This window comes from Coregonus clupeaformis, chromosome 16 (assembly GCF_020615455.1).
Source record: "Coregonus clupeaformis isolate EN_2021a chromosome 16, ASM2061545v1, whole genome shotgun sequence".
NCBI lineage: Eukaryota > Metazoa > Chordata > Actinopteri > Salmoniformes > Salmonidae > Coregonus > Coregonus clupeaformis.
The window spans coordinates 33,031,938-33,045,389 of NC_059207.1; the positions used below are offsets into that span (position 1 = coordinate 33,031,938).

General features: G+C 43.6%; 1 protein-coding gene across 5 annotated transcripts in view; it reads right to left on the minus strand.

Annotated features, from left to right (window-relative positions):
* The window catches only part of LOC121584867 (MLX-interacting protein-like), a 50,840-nt gene that overhangs the window by 27,312 nt on the left and 10,076 nt on the right, over positions 1-13,452 (minus strand). For all 5 annotated transcript variants that reach the window (XM_041901047.2, XM_041901045.2, XM_041901044.2 and 2 more), the window contains exons 2-3: positions 4,498-4,604; positions 242-327 (exon numbers count right to left, since the gene is read on the minus strand). In XM_041901047.2, coding sequence (XP_041756981.1) covers positions 242-327; positions 4,498-4,604 — 193 coding nt within the window. The remainder of the gene's footprint in view (positions 1-241; positions 328-4,497; positions 4,605-13,452) is intronic.

Below are 13,452 nucleotides of genomic sequence, written 5' to 3' on the forward strand. Positions count from 1 at the left end.
GTGAGTGGTAAGGAGGGGTGAGAGCCATGGGTTGGAGTGGAACAGATGAGAGGAAAAATCATATGATTGATAATGAAGAGGTAATGCAAAGGAGCTAAAACGATACGTATGGGATCAAAAAGGAGCTAAAACGATACGTATGGGATAAAAAAGTGATCAAAAAGAAGAGTTTGGTTATTAGGGTGAAGCAGCTGTATGGTAGTGTTGCCTATCTAATCTGAAATCCACTACCCTTCCTTACCTCTGCCGGACGATGGTCCTCCATGTCCATGGTACCATCCAGAGGAGTAACAAAATGGCAGACAGGGTTCTCTCTCTTTTCCACATCTGTAGAGTAGAACACATGCAAGAGCTACCATATGAGCGAAAATAACACACCAAATAACACACCCTCTATACCAGGGGTGTCAAACGTCCGGCCAACGGGCCGGATCAGGCCCGCAAACGGGTTTAATCCGGCCCGCGAGATGATTTTTAAAGAAACAAAACAAAAAAAAAAAATACATCATAATTTTGTAAAGTATAAAAATGCGCTGCAATTTTTCAATAAAATAAACTGCTGTTCCAATTGCGTCCACTGGATGGCGCAATAGCAATTGTGTTAAGCAAGCAAACTGTTTATACCGGGGCAGAGCAAGTAGGTCAAGCACGTGCAGCCAATGAGCTACTTTGTTTTGCCCGCGATATTTATTACGGCTTCTACTTTTAACATTATGTGCTTTGGCACCCTCATTGCCCCAATATGTCTCTGTCAAAAAAGAGAAAAGTGGACGCAGAGTGCAGAGTGTTCCAAGAAAAATGGTCATCCTATTTATTCACGGAATTGAATGGGAAAGCTGTATGTTTGGTGTGTTCAGAGCATGTTGCAGTGCTGAAAGAATATAACCTTCGCCGCCACTATGTGAGTCTTCATGCCGACAAATATGACAACTTTCAAGGACAGCGGAGATGAGAGAAGGTGAATGAACTGTTGGCGGGTCTGAAGAAACAACAGTCTGTGTTTACTCACAGCCGAGACATCAGTGACGCTGCAGTGAAAGCTAGCTACCTCATTGCTAATGAAATCGCAGTGGCTTCAAAACCATTTAGTGAGGGTGAATTTGTAAAAACATGCATGATGAAGGCAGCGGAGATTGTGTGCCCTGAAAAGCGGCAGGCTTTTGCAAATATCAGCCTGACAAGAAACACAGTTGCAGACAGGATTTCCAATCTTTCAGTGGATTGGGAAAGCCAGTTGAAGCAAAAAGTAAAGTCGACTTATTCGCTGTTGCAATTGATGAAAGCACGGACATTACAGATGTTGCACAACTGGCCATTTTCATCCGCGGAGTTGATGACACATTGACCGGTCACCGAGGAGTTCGTGGAGTTGGTGCCGATGACAGATACAACGACAGCAGCTGATATTTTTACCGCACTCGTCGTGCGCGCTGGACAGGGTCGGAGTGGACTGGTCCCGCGCTGTCAGCCTGGCTACAGATGGTGCGCCCTCAATGATCGGGAAAAAAGCAGGCGTTGTGACAAAGTTCAGAGAGAAAGTGCAATCTGCAAATGGAGGACGTGATTTTTGACTTTTCACTGTATTTTGCACCAGGAGGCTTTGTGTTGCAAGTCATTAAAGATGGATAACGTCATGAAGGTGGTCATCCAAACTGTTAATTTAATCCGATCCAGAAGCCTGAATCACCGTCAGTTTGACAGCCTTCTCAGAGAGAAAGACCACATCTATGGCCTGCAATACCACACTGAGGTAAGATGGTTAAGCCGAGGTGCTGTGCTGAGGCGTTTCTTTGATTTACGAGAAGAAATTGAACAGTTCATGGAAGAAAAGGGCAAACCAGTGTTAGAATTTCATTCCGCAGAATGGATGCAGGACCTTGCATTTATGGTGGATGTTACAGAGCACCTGAATAACTTGAACAAACAGCTGCAAGGGCGCAACAAAGTTGCCACGCAGTATTATGACAGCATACGTTCTTTCAAGTTGAAGCTGTCATTGTGGGAGACGCAACTTGCCGGTGGTGATGCAGCTCACTTCCCCTGTCTGAAAAATGTGTGCGCGACCCAACATGTGGCAGACATGAAGCGGTTCAAAGATAAAATAACGGACTGTTACGGGAGTTTGAGCAACGCTTTCAGATTTATGTTTATATGTTTTTATGTTGATGTGCTATTGTTTTTAATTGATTTTATTTTATTTGTATATTTAACCTATTCTTGACTCTGTGGTTCTTGCACTTGTTTGGGGAACAGGATTTCATTATTTTTATCTACATTTCTGCCTGAGAAATGACACCCTGATATAGTTCTGTGATCTGTGAAACAGTTCTGTTAATCACTGAGGCATTGTGTGTTTGTGTGTTCTTTTTCTTTAGAATTTTCAAATAAACTTGACGTGTTTTATGATTAATAGTGATGTTGTGCTTGTACTATTTTGGACACACTGTCCTCAGGCTCCAGCTTTATGTTGTATGTTGATCGTATTAAAACAAAGAAAACAATCTGAAGTTGTTATTTTTAAGTTATATATATACCATGATTTTTCCGGTCCGGCCCACTTGGGAATAGATTTTCCTCCATGTGGCCCCTGAGCTAAAATGAGTTTGACACCCCTGCTCTATCCTAATCAGAGAATATACCTAATATGATTTTGAGAGCAGAAATCAATTTACCCAGATTGATTAAATATGATTTGTACACATTAACTGTAGGCTATACAGTGGGGAAAAAAGTATTTAGTCAGCCACCAATTGTGCAAGTTCTCCCACTTAAAAAGATGAGAGAGGCCTGTAATTTTCATCATAGGTACACGTCAACTATGACAGACAAAATGAGATTTTTTTTTCTCCAGAAAATCACATTGTAGGATTTTTAATGAATTTATTTGCAAATTATGGTGGAAAATAAGTATTTGGTCAATAACAAAAGTTTCTCAATACTTTGTTATATACCCTTTGTTGGCAATGACACAGGTCAAACGTTTTCTGTAAGTCTTCACAAGGTTTTCACACACTGTTGCTGGTATTTTGGCCCATTCCTCCATGCAGATCTCCTCTAGAGCAGTGATGTTTTGGGGGCTGTCGCTGGCAACACAGACTTTCAACTCCCTCCAAAGATTTTCTATGGGGTTGAGATCTGGAGACTGGCTAGGCCACTCCAGGACCTTGAAATGCTTCTTACGAAGCCACTCCTTCGTTGCCCGGGCGGTGTGTTTGGGATCATTATCATGCTGAAAGACCCAGCCACGTTTCATCTTCAATGCCCTTGCTGATGGAAGGAGGTTTTCACTCAAAATCTCACGATACATGGCCCCATTCATTCTTTCCTTTACACGGATCAGTCGTCCTGGTCCCTTTGCAGAAAAACAGCCCCAAAGCATGATGTTTCCACCCCCATGCTTCACAGTAGGTATGGTGTTCTTTGGATGCAACTCAGCATTCTTTGTCCTCCAAACACGACGAGTTGAGTTTTTACCAAAAAGTTATATTTTGGTTTCATCTGACATTCTCCCAACCCTCTTCTGGATCATCCAAATGCACTCTAGCAAACTTCAGACGGGCCTGGACATGTACTGGCTTAAGCAGGGGGACACGTCTTGCACTGCAGGATTTGAGTCCCTGGCGGCGTAGTGTGTTACTGATGGTAGGCTTTGTTACTTTGGTCCCAGCTCTCTGCAGGTCATTCACTAGGTCCCCCCCGTGTGGTTCTGGGATTTTGCTCACCGTTCTTGTGATCATTTTGACCCACGGGGTGAGATCTTGCGTGGAGCCCCAGATCGAGGGAGATTATCAGTGGTCTTGTATGTCTTCCATTTCCTAATAATTGCTCCCACAGTTGATTTCTTCAAACCAAGCTGCTTACCTATTGCAGATTCAGTCTTCCCAGCCTGGTGCAGGTCTACAATTTTGTTTCTGGTGTCCTTTGACAGCTCTTTGGTCTTGGCCATAGTGGAGTTTGGAGTGTGACTGTTTGAGGTTGTGGACAGGTGTCTTTTATACTGATAACAAGTTCAAACAGGTGCCATTAATACAGGTAACGAGTGGAGGACAGAGGAGCCTCTTAAAGAAGAAGTTACAGGTCTGTGAGAGCCAGAAATCTTGCTTGTTTGTAGGTGACCAAATACTTATTTTCCACCATAATTTGCAAATAAATTCATTAAAAATCCTACAATGTGATTTTCTGGATTTTTTTCCCCTCAATTTGTCTGTCATAGTTGACGTGTACCTATGATGAAATTTACAGGCCTCTCTCATCTTTTTAAGTGGGAGAACTTGCACAATTGGTGGCTGACTAAATACTTTTTTTCCCCACTGTACTTCTCAATCAGAAGGGGATTCAAGTGCCATTTAATGGCACTCCAGACCCAACCAAAAATACCCCTGCACAAGCGTTAATCCCCATACTTTTTTCAGCCAAGTTCAACTTCGTTACAACAGTGGGTTTGCTGTTTTTAGTGAGAGACAGAATAGAGTATGAAGCCGTGTGTGGAGCTCTTACATTGCATGTACCAGGCCCTCCAGATAGCGTTGTTGAGCCGGATCTTGTCTCTCCACAGCAGCTTCAGGCCTTTGAAGTTCTTCCATTTTGGCGACACCAACTTGCCGCTGAAAAGGCCAAAGATAACACAAGCATCTAAATGACCTACTCAAGTGGGAAAGGTGCAGGTTGACAAAATCAAGAGGTAATGTTACCAGTTGAGTTAGAGGTTATCATAGAACAAATATGGATGTCACCCCTGATTTCAGACAGCTCAACACACCCTTTCTCCTAAGTGTAGGCAGACTGCCTTGACAGTAGACACACTCCATGACTCCAACTCTGAAAAGGCCAACATAACACATGCATCCATAGGGACTAAGTAGGCCACCGTTGACACTGGAGACTACACAAAACACAACAGTGAGAGGCAGAGCGCTTAGGTGAGGCAAAGACAAGGCAGTGGAGGTTTTAGCATGTTCTAATCAATCATGAACAACTTGTTTCTCAAAAGAATGTATCAGTAGTTTCACATTCAGGCCTATAAGATCCATTGTCTTTGATTGTAATAAAGATAATCTGAGGCATAGAATGATACGATACAAAATAAACATAATAAACCATAGCATATACATAGGCCAAGAGGCACTGTCTAAACCCAATTGAGAGATCAAATACTGTTCTACTTCAAGCAACCACAACGTTCCTATGGCCGTGTTCACATTGGACTTTTGGCAGATGATACCACACAGCCTAGTACAGCGGTTCCCAAACTACTGGTTGCAACCACATGTGGGGTCACCTGATATGAATATGGGGTTGTGGGAGAATTTCCAAAATCCTGAAAAATAAAACATTTCACAAAATAAAATATATTATAATATCGTCTTTGTATCTCAAACTCATGGTTATGTGGTTCATCTTAAAAATCGAAATGAAAATTATTCAAATCTAAAAGATCAAATTCAACCAGAGAGCGCTTTTAGAATATGGGAAAAGGCTGCACTTGACCGTTGCACATTAATTATTCCCACGGTGAATGGCTAGGCCCGCTACGCTATGAAACCACACACTATTGCAGCGACTTTGATATTACCGGCCACAATTCATATGTTGAAAACAATGTGTGGGGAGGCAGAGGCACAGAAACTCACATCAATACCTTTGTCAGATAAGACAAAGGTATTGATGCAGGCCTCTGCACTCTAGTTAAGAATGTGTCTCGCTCTGCCATATGGACGCATTATATGATACACCGAGAGAAACTGGCGGTAAAAGAGCAGGAGCACAGAACTCAGATATACTGCAGCAGATAACTTTGATTGTAAACTACATTTAACCACATCCACCGCGCGCACGACTGTTCGCAAAACTATGTGGAGATATGGGATCAGAGCATGACAATGTTCTATTGCACACCGAGGCTTGGTGGTTATCTAGGGGGAGTGTTGGAAAGATTTTTCGCATTGAGAGAGGAACTGCTGTCATTCACAATGGATGTAAAAAAAAAAAATTAAAACACTGACTTTCTGTGTAATGAAAATAAAATGTGTCTCCTTGCCTATGTAACAGACATATTTGGGAAACTGAACGCATTATACAGATGAGTGACAATCAGTGGATTCAGAGGAAATAATTCTTATTGGAGAGTCTTTCAAAAGCGAACCATGCCCCCCCTTCCCTCGGCTGTGCATGTTTCTAACAGAAAAATATAATACAATTGTATTTGTCACATGCGCCAGATACAACAGGTGTAGACCGTACCGTGAAATGCTTACTTACAAGCCCTTAACCAACAATGCAGTTTTAAGAAAAATAAGAGTTAAGAAAATATTAACTAAATAAAAAAAGTAACAATAAAATAAGAATGACGAGGCTATATACAGGAGGTTCAGGTTAGTCGAGGTAATTTATACATGTAGGTAGGGGTAAAATGACTATGCATTGATAATAAACAGCGAGTAGCAGCAGCGTAAAAATGCAAATAGTTAATGCAAATAGTCCGGGTAGCCATTTGATTAACTGTTCAGAAGTCTTATGGCTTGGAGGTAGAAGCTGTTAAGTAACCTTTTGGACCTAGACTTGGCGCTCTGGTACTGCTTGCCGTGTCATAGCAGAGAGAACAGTCATGACTAGGGTGGCTGGAGTAATTCCTCCTGGTATAGAGGTCCTGGATGGCAGGAAGCTTGGCCCCAGTACTCACTACCCTCTGTAGCACCTTGTGGTCAGATGCCGAGCAGTTCCATACCAGGAAGTGATGCAACCAGTCAGGATGCTCTCGATGGTGCAGCTGTAGAACATTTTGAGGATCTGAGGACCTATGCCAAATCTTTTCAGTCTCCTGAGGGGGAATAGGCGTTGTCGTGCCCTTTTCACGACTGTCTTGGTGTGTTTGGACCATGATAGTTTGTTGGTGATGTGGACACCAAGGAACTTTAAGCTCTCAACCTGCTCCACTACAGCCCCGTCGATGTGAATGGGGGCGTACTCGGCCCTCCTTTTCCTGTAGTCCACGATCAGCTCCTTTGTCTTGATCACGTTGTGGGAGAAGTTGTTGTCCTGGCACTACAATGCCAGGTCTCTGTCCTCCTCCCTATAGGCTGTCTCATCGTTGTCAGTGATCAGGCCTACCATCGTTGTGTCGTCGGCAAACTTAATGATGGTGTTGGAGTTGTGCTTGACCACGCAGTCGTGGGTAACCAGGGAGTACAGGAGGGGACTAAGCACACACCCCTGAGGGGCTCCCGTGTTGAGGACCAGCGTGGCAGATGTGTTGTTGCCTACCCTTACCACCTGGGGCCATCCTGTCAGAAAGTCCAGGATCCAGTTGCAGAGGGAGGTGTTTAGTCCCAGGGTCCTTAGCTTAGTGATGAGCTTTGAGGGCACTATGGTGTTGAACGCTGAGCTGTAGTCAATGAATAGCATTCTCACGTAGGTGTTCCTCTTGTCCAGATGGGAAAGGGCAGTGTGGAGTGCAATAGCGATTGCATCATCTGTGGATCTGTTGGGGCGGTATGCAAATTGGAGTGTGTCTAGGGTTTCTGGGATAATGGTGTTGATGTGAGCCATGACCAGCCTTTCAAAGCACTTCATGGCTACAGACGTGAGTGCTACAGGTCGGTAGTCATTTAAGCAGGTTATCTTGGTGTTCTTGGGCACAGGGACTATGGTGGTCTGCTTGAAACTATTATATTACAGACTCAGTCAGGGACATGTTGAAAATGTCAGTGAAGACACTTGCCAGTTGGTCAGCGCATGCTCGGAGTACATGTCCTGGTAATCCATCTGGCCCTGCGGCCTTGTGAATGTTGACCTGCTTAAAAGTGTTACTGTCATCGGCTACAGAGAGCTTCATCACATAGTCATCTGGAACAGCTGATGCTCTCATGCATGCTTCAGTGTTGCTTGCCTCGAAGCGAGCATAGAAGTAAAAAAAAAATAAAAAAATGTATGCACTCACTAACTGTAAGTCGCTCTGGATAAGAGCGTCTGCTAAATGACTAAAATGTAAAATGTAACATTTAGCTCGTCTGGTAGGCTTGCGTCACTGGGCAGCTCGCGGCTGTGCTTCCCTTTGTAGTCTGTAATAGTTTTCAAGCCCTGCCACATCTGACGAGCATCAGAGCCGGTGTAGTACGATTCAATCTTAGTCCTGTATTGACTCTTTGCCTGTTTGATGATTCGTCTGAAGTCTTAGCGGGATTTCTTATAAGCGTCCGGGTTAGAGTCCCGCTCCTTGAAAGCGGCAGCTCTACCCTTTAGCTCAGTGCGGATGTTGCCTGTAATCCATGGCTTCTGGTTGGGGTATGTACGTACAGTCACTGTGGGGACGACGTCATCGATGCACTTATTGATGAAGCCAGTGACTGATGTGGTGTACTCCTCAATGCTATCGGAAGAATCCCAGAACATGTTCCAGTCTGTGCTAGCAAAACAGTCCTGTAGCTTAGCATCTGCGTCATCTGACCACTTCCTTATTAACCGAGTCACTGGTGCTTCCTGCTTTAGTTTTTGCTTATAAGCAGGAATCAGGAGGATAGAGCTATGGTCAGATTTGCCAAATGGAGGGAGAGGGAGAGCTTTGTAAGCATCTCTGTGTGTGGAGTAAAGGTGGTCTAGAGTTTTTTTTCCCTCTGGTTGCACATTTAACATGCTGGTAGAAATGAGGTTGAACGGATTTAAGTTTCCCTGCATTAAAGTCCCCGGCCACTAGGAGTGCTGCCTCTGGATGAGCCTTTTCCTGTTTACTTATGGCCTTATACAGCTCATTGAGTGCAATCTTAGTGCCTGCATCGGTTGTGGTGGTAAATAGACAGCTACGAAAAATATAGATGAAAACTCTCTTGGTAAATAGTGTGGTCTACAGCTTATCATGAGATACTCTACCTCAGGCGAGTAAAACCTTGAGACTTCCTTAGTATTAGATTTTATGCACCAGCTGTTGTTTACAAATATACACAGACCGCCACCCCTTGTTTTACTGGAGTCAGCCGTTCTATCCTGCCGATGTAGCGTATATCCCGCCAGCTGTATGTTATCCATGTCGTCGTTCAGCCACGATTCGGTGAAACATAAGATATTACAGTTTTTAACCGGAATCTTAGGTCGTCTCATTTATTTTCAAATGATTGAACATTGGCTAATAGGATTGATGGAAGAGGCAGTTTACTCGCTCGCCGTCGGATCCTTCCAAGGCACCCCGACATACGTCCACGATATCGCCGTCTCTTTCTCACGTGAATGACGGGGATTTGGGCCTTGTTGGGTGTCTGAAGGATATCCTTCGCGTCCAACTCGTTGAAGAAAAAAAGATTTGTCCAATACGAGGTGAGTAATCGCTGTCCTGATATCCACAAGCTCTTTTTGGTCATAAGAGGCGGTGGCAGAAACATTATGTACAGAATAAATTACAAATAACACAAAAAAAACACATAATAGTACAATTGGTTAGAGAGGTGTAAAACGGCTGCCATCTTCTTCGGCGCCATTCTCTTCATTTCTGTATGGACCTCGCTTTGTGCATGGGGGCATTGCCATGCTGAAACAGGACTGAATAATCTGGGTTTGGCGGATGCATAGTGTCAACTCTAAGGTTTGGTGGAGGAGGAATAATGGTCTGGGGCTGTTTTTCAAGGTTCGGGCTATGCCCCTTAGTTCCAGTGAAGGGAAATCTTAACATACAGCATACAGTGACATTCTAGATGATTCTGTGCTTCCAACTTTGTGGCAGCAGTTTGGGGAAGGCCCTTTCTTGTTTCAGCATGAAAATGCCCCCATGCACAAAGCGAGGTCCACACAGAAATGTTTGGTCGAGATCGGTGTGAAAGAACTTGACTGGCCTGCACAGAGCCCTGACCTCAACAATGTTTTTCACTTGGTTGGGGTCGCAATAATTTTTCGATATCAAAATGGGGTCGTGGCCCATAAAAGTTTGGGAACCCCTGGCCTAGTATGATCTGAACTATAACTAAAGGGCAAGTTCATAGGGCTGAGTCAAACACAGGAAGACAGAGGTTATCAACAGGACAAGAAAAAACAGGAACAACATGACATTCATATTTATAGGACTAACAGGTTGCACCACAGCAATGGATTTGTTCCCCCTACAGACATGGTGTTAAAGGCCAATGTTTAGCTCGTCTCTCTACACAGATGGGTTGCCTCCCACAACGCTCCAGCTTACACGTCTGTAGAAGTTCCGGCTTCAGTTGGGACAGAGAGGATGAGTCAGAAATGGGACGCACGTCACTGCCGTATCTGCTTGTTGCCCTAGCTAAACATGAGCACGATTCCCGCCCGCATTTTAAGCCCCACCTACCCAAACTCGTCATTTGTTGGGAGAGTCTGTCTGAAGAGGACCCTCCCTGGAACTATCTTTCCCCTTTTGAACTTTCCATGAGAATCTGGGTCCGCGTTCAGCAAGACACAGCATTTTGTTACATTCAGATAGCATATTTCTATATCGGGTTGACATTAACGGTTGCCCAATGGCCCGGGGCAGGTAAACTGAACAGTCCGGCAAGTGGAATCTGCTTTGTGGTTGCCTGGTCGGGAAGGTAAAATGTTTTCACAAAGACGACCTTTATTTCACATTGATTCTAGTGTTCCATTTGTTTAAAACAACAAAAAATAAACCAAGGCCAAGTGATCACAGTTCTTTCCCCTACATTCTCTTTACACTCCGTGCCTCACTCACTCAATTCTGATCCGACCACTCCCTCTAGTCTATACACACGCGTGCTGCGCATAAAAGATCCCATTAGGCCTATAGAAATACTGCCTATAAAACGTATCTAACTGATGGGATACACAAACAAAACTATAGACAAGCTACATTCCTTGCTTAATCACGACTGCTTTATCACAAATTCAAAATAGACTGGTTGATTTAAGTAGGGAATAGGCCTGTGTTCCAACCACAAGCTGCATTTTTTTAAATAGGTGCGTCACGTCTATTTACCAGTGCTATTTTGCGAACCGCTAACGTGCCATTTAGAATTGGTTACAACACCCCTACACCTAGGCAGGTTCCAGACTGAAATATGCAACAAAAACATTGTTTTGGTAAAGGCAAAGAGTGTCTTTTTTTCAGAATCATTAGTCTACTTTGTTTGATTTATAACAAAAGCCTGCCCACCAATTTAAAGCTCACAAATCAAACACAAGGCAAACAAATTAACACCCACCAAATATGGGTGATTTATGGTTAAAAATACGTGAATTCTAGCTTTCTAATGTTGTTAACTGTTTGTCTCAACACCCTGATAAAAACGGGAGTAAACGGTGAACAGTGAGAAAGACGCACCTGGGCTTAGGAGTGTTTTAACGACGCATCGTTCCAACAACGGCCGAAGATGTAACATGCGTTTCTCAAAACACCACGCAGAGAGAACGTTTATTAAATGAGTCGTTGAAGCATTTGTCGATACTGAATAGAAACAGAAAAAAAGGCAGCACTGCTCTACACTGCACAAAAATATAAACACAACATGTAAAGTGTTGGTCCCATGTTTCAGGAGCTGAAATAAAAGATCCCAGAAATGTTCCATATGCACAAAAATCTTATTTCTCTCAAATTGTGTGCACAAATTTGTTTACATCCCTGTTAGTGAGAATTTCTTCTTTGCCAAGATAATCCATCCACCTGACAGGTGTGGCATATCAAAAAGCTGATTAAACAGCATGATCATGCCTCTCGAGTGGCGCAGCGGTCTAAGGCACAGTATCGCAGTGCACTACAGACCCGGGTTCGATCCCAGGCTGTGTCGTAGCCGGCCGTGACCGGGAGACCCATAAGGCAGCACACAATTGGCCCAGCGCCGGGTTAGGGGAGGGTTTGGCCGGCAGGGATTTCCTTGTCCCATCGCGCTCTAGAGACTCCTTGTGGCGGGCCGGGCACCTGCAAGCTGACTTCGGTCGCCAGCTGGACAGTGTTTCCTCTGACACATTGCTGCGGCTGGCTTCCGGGTTAAGCGAGCAGTGCGGCTTGGCAGGGTCGCGTTTCGGGGGACACGCGGCTCTCGACCTTCGCCTCTCACGAGTCCGTAGGGGAGTTGCAGCGATGGGACAACACTGTAACTACCAATTAGATATCATGAAAAAGGGGTAAAAGTACAAAAACAAATTTAACAAATAAAAAAACAGCATGATCATTACACAGGTGCACCTTGTGCTGGGGACAATAAAAGGTCACTCCAAAACGTGCAGTTTTGTCACACAACACAATGCCACAGACGTCTCAAGTTTTGAGGGAGCGTGCAATTGGCATGCTGACTGGAGGATTGTCCACCTGAGCTGTTGCCAGAGAATTGAATGTTCCTTTCTCTACCATAAGCCACCTTCAACGTCATTTTAAAGAATTTGGCAGTACTGTACGTCCAACCGGCCTCACAACCACAGCCCACGTGTATGGCGTCGTGTGGGTGTCGTGTGGGCGAGCGGTTTGCTGATGTCAACGTTGTGAACAGAGTGCCCCATGGTGGCTGTGGGGTTATGGTATGGGCAGGTATAAGCTACGGACAACGAACACAATTGCATTTCATCTATGGGATTTTGAATGCACAGAGATACCGTGACGAGATCCTGAGGCCCATTCTGAGGCCCATTTTTGTTAAGGTATCTGTTCCCAGTCATGTGAAATCCATAGGTTAAGGCCTTATGAATTTATTTAAATTGACTGATTTCCTTACATGAACTGTAACTCAGTAAAAAAAAAAAAGATGTTGCGTTTATATTTTTGTTCGGTATTAAAGAAGTCAAAAGTTTAGTATTTGGTCCCATATTCCTAGCACACAATGACTACATCCAGCTTGTGACTCTACAAACTTGTTGGATGCATTTGCAGTTTGTGTTAGTTGTGTATTAGATTATATTACGCCCAATATAAATTAATGGTAAATCTTTTGTTTTAAATAAGAATATAATATGTTTCTGAACACTTCTACATTACTAATAACAGGGGAGGTTTGCATTTCTTTGGGGGGTTACGATATTTATGCCTCTAACTTTCTCAATCATCATTATTTACGATTCATTCATGATTATCCATAATCATGGTAGCATCCACATTAAATATAGAAGTGTTCCGAAAAAAAGGAACCAAGGCCAAGCGATCACACAGTTCATTCCTCTACATTCTCTTTTCCCTCCATGCCTCACTGACTCAATTCTGATCTCACCACTTCCTCTAGTCTATACACACGCGTGCTGCGCACAAAATATTATATTAGGCCTTCAGATATACTGCCTATAAAAACGTACAAACAAAACTATAGACAAGCTACATTGCTTGCCAAATCACAAGTTCTAAATAGACTGGTTGATTTAAGTAGGGAATAAGCCTGTGTTCCAAGCACAAGCTGCATTTTTTAAATAATTTGTGCGTTGTGTCTATTTACAAGTGCTATTTTTCTAACTGCTAGTGTGCCATTTAGAATTGGTTACAACACCCCTACACCTAGGCAGGTTCCAGACTGA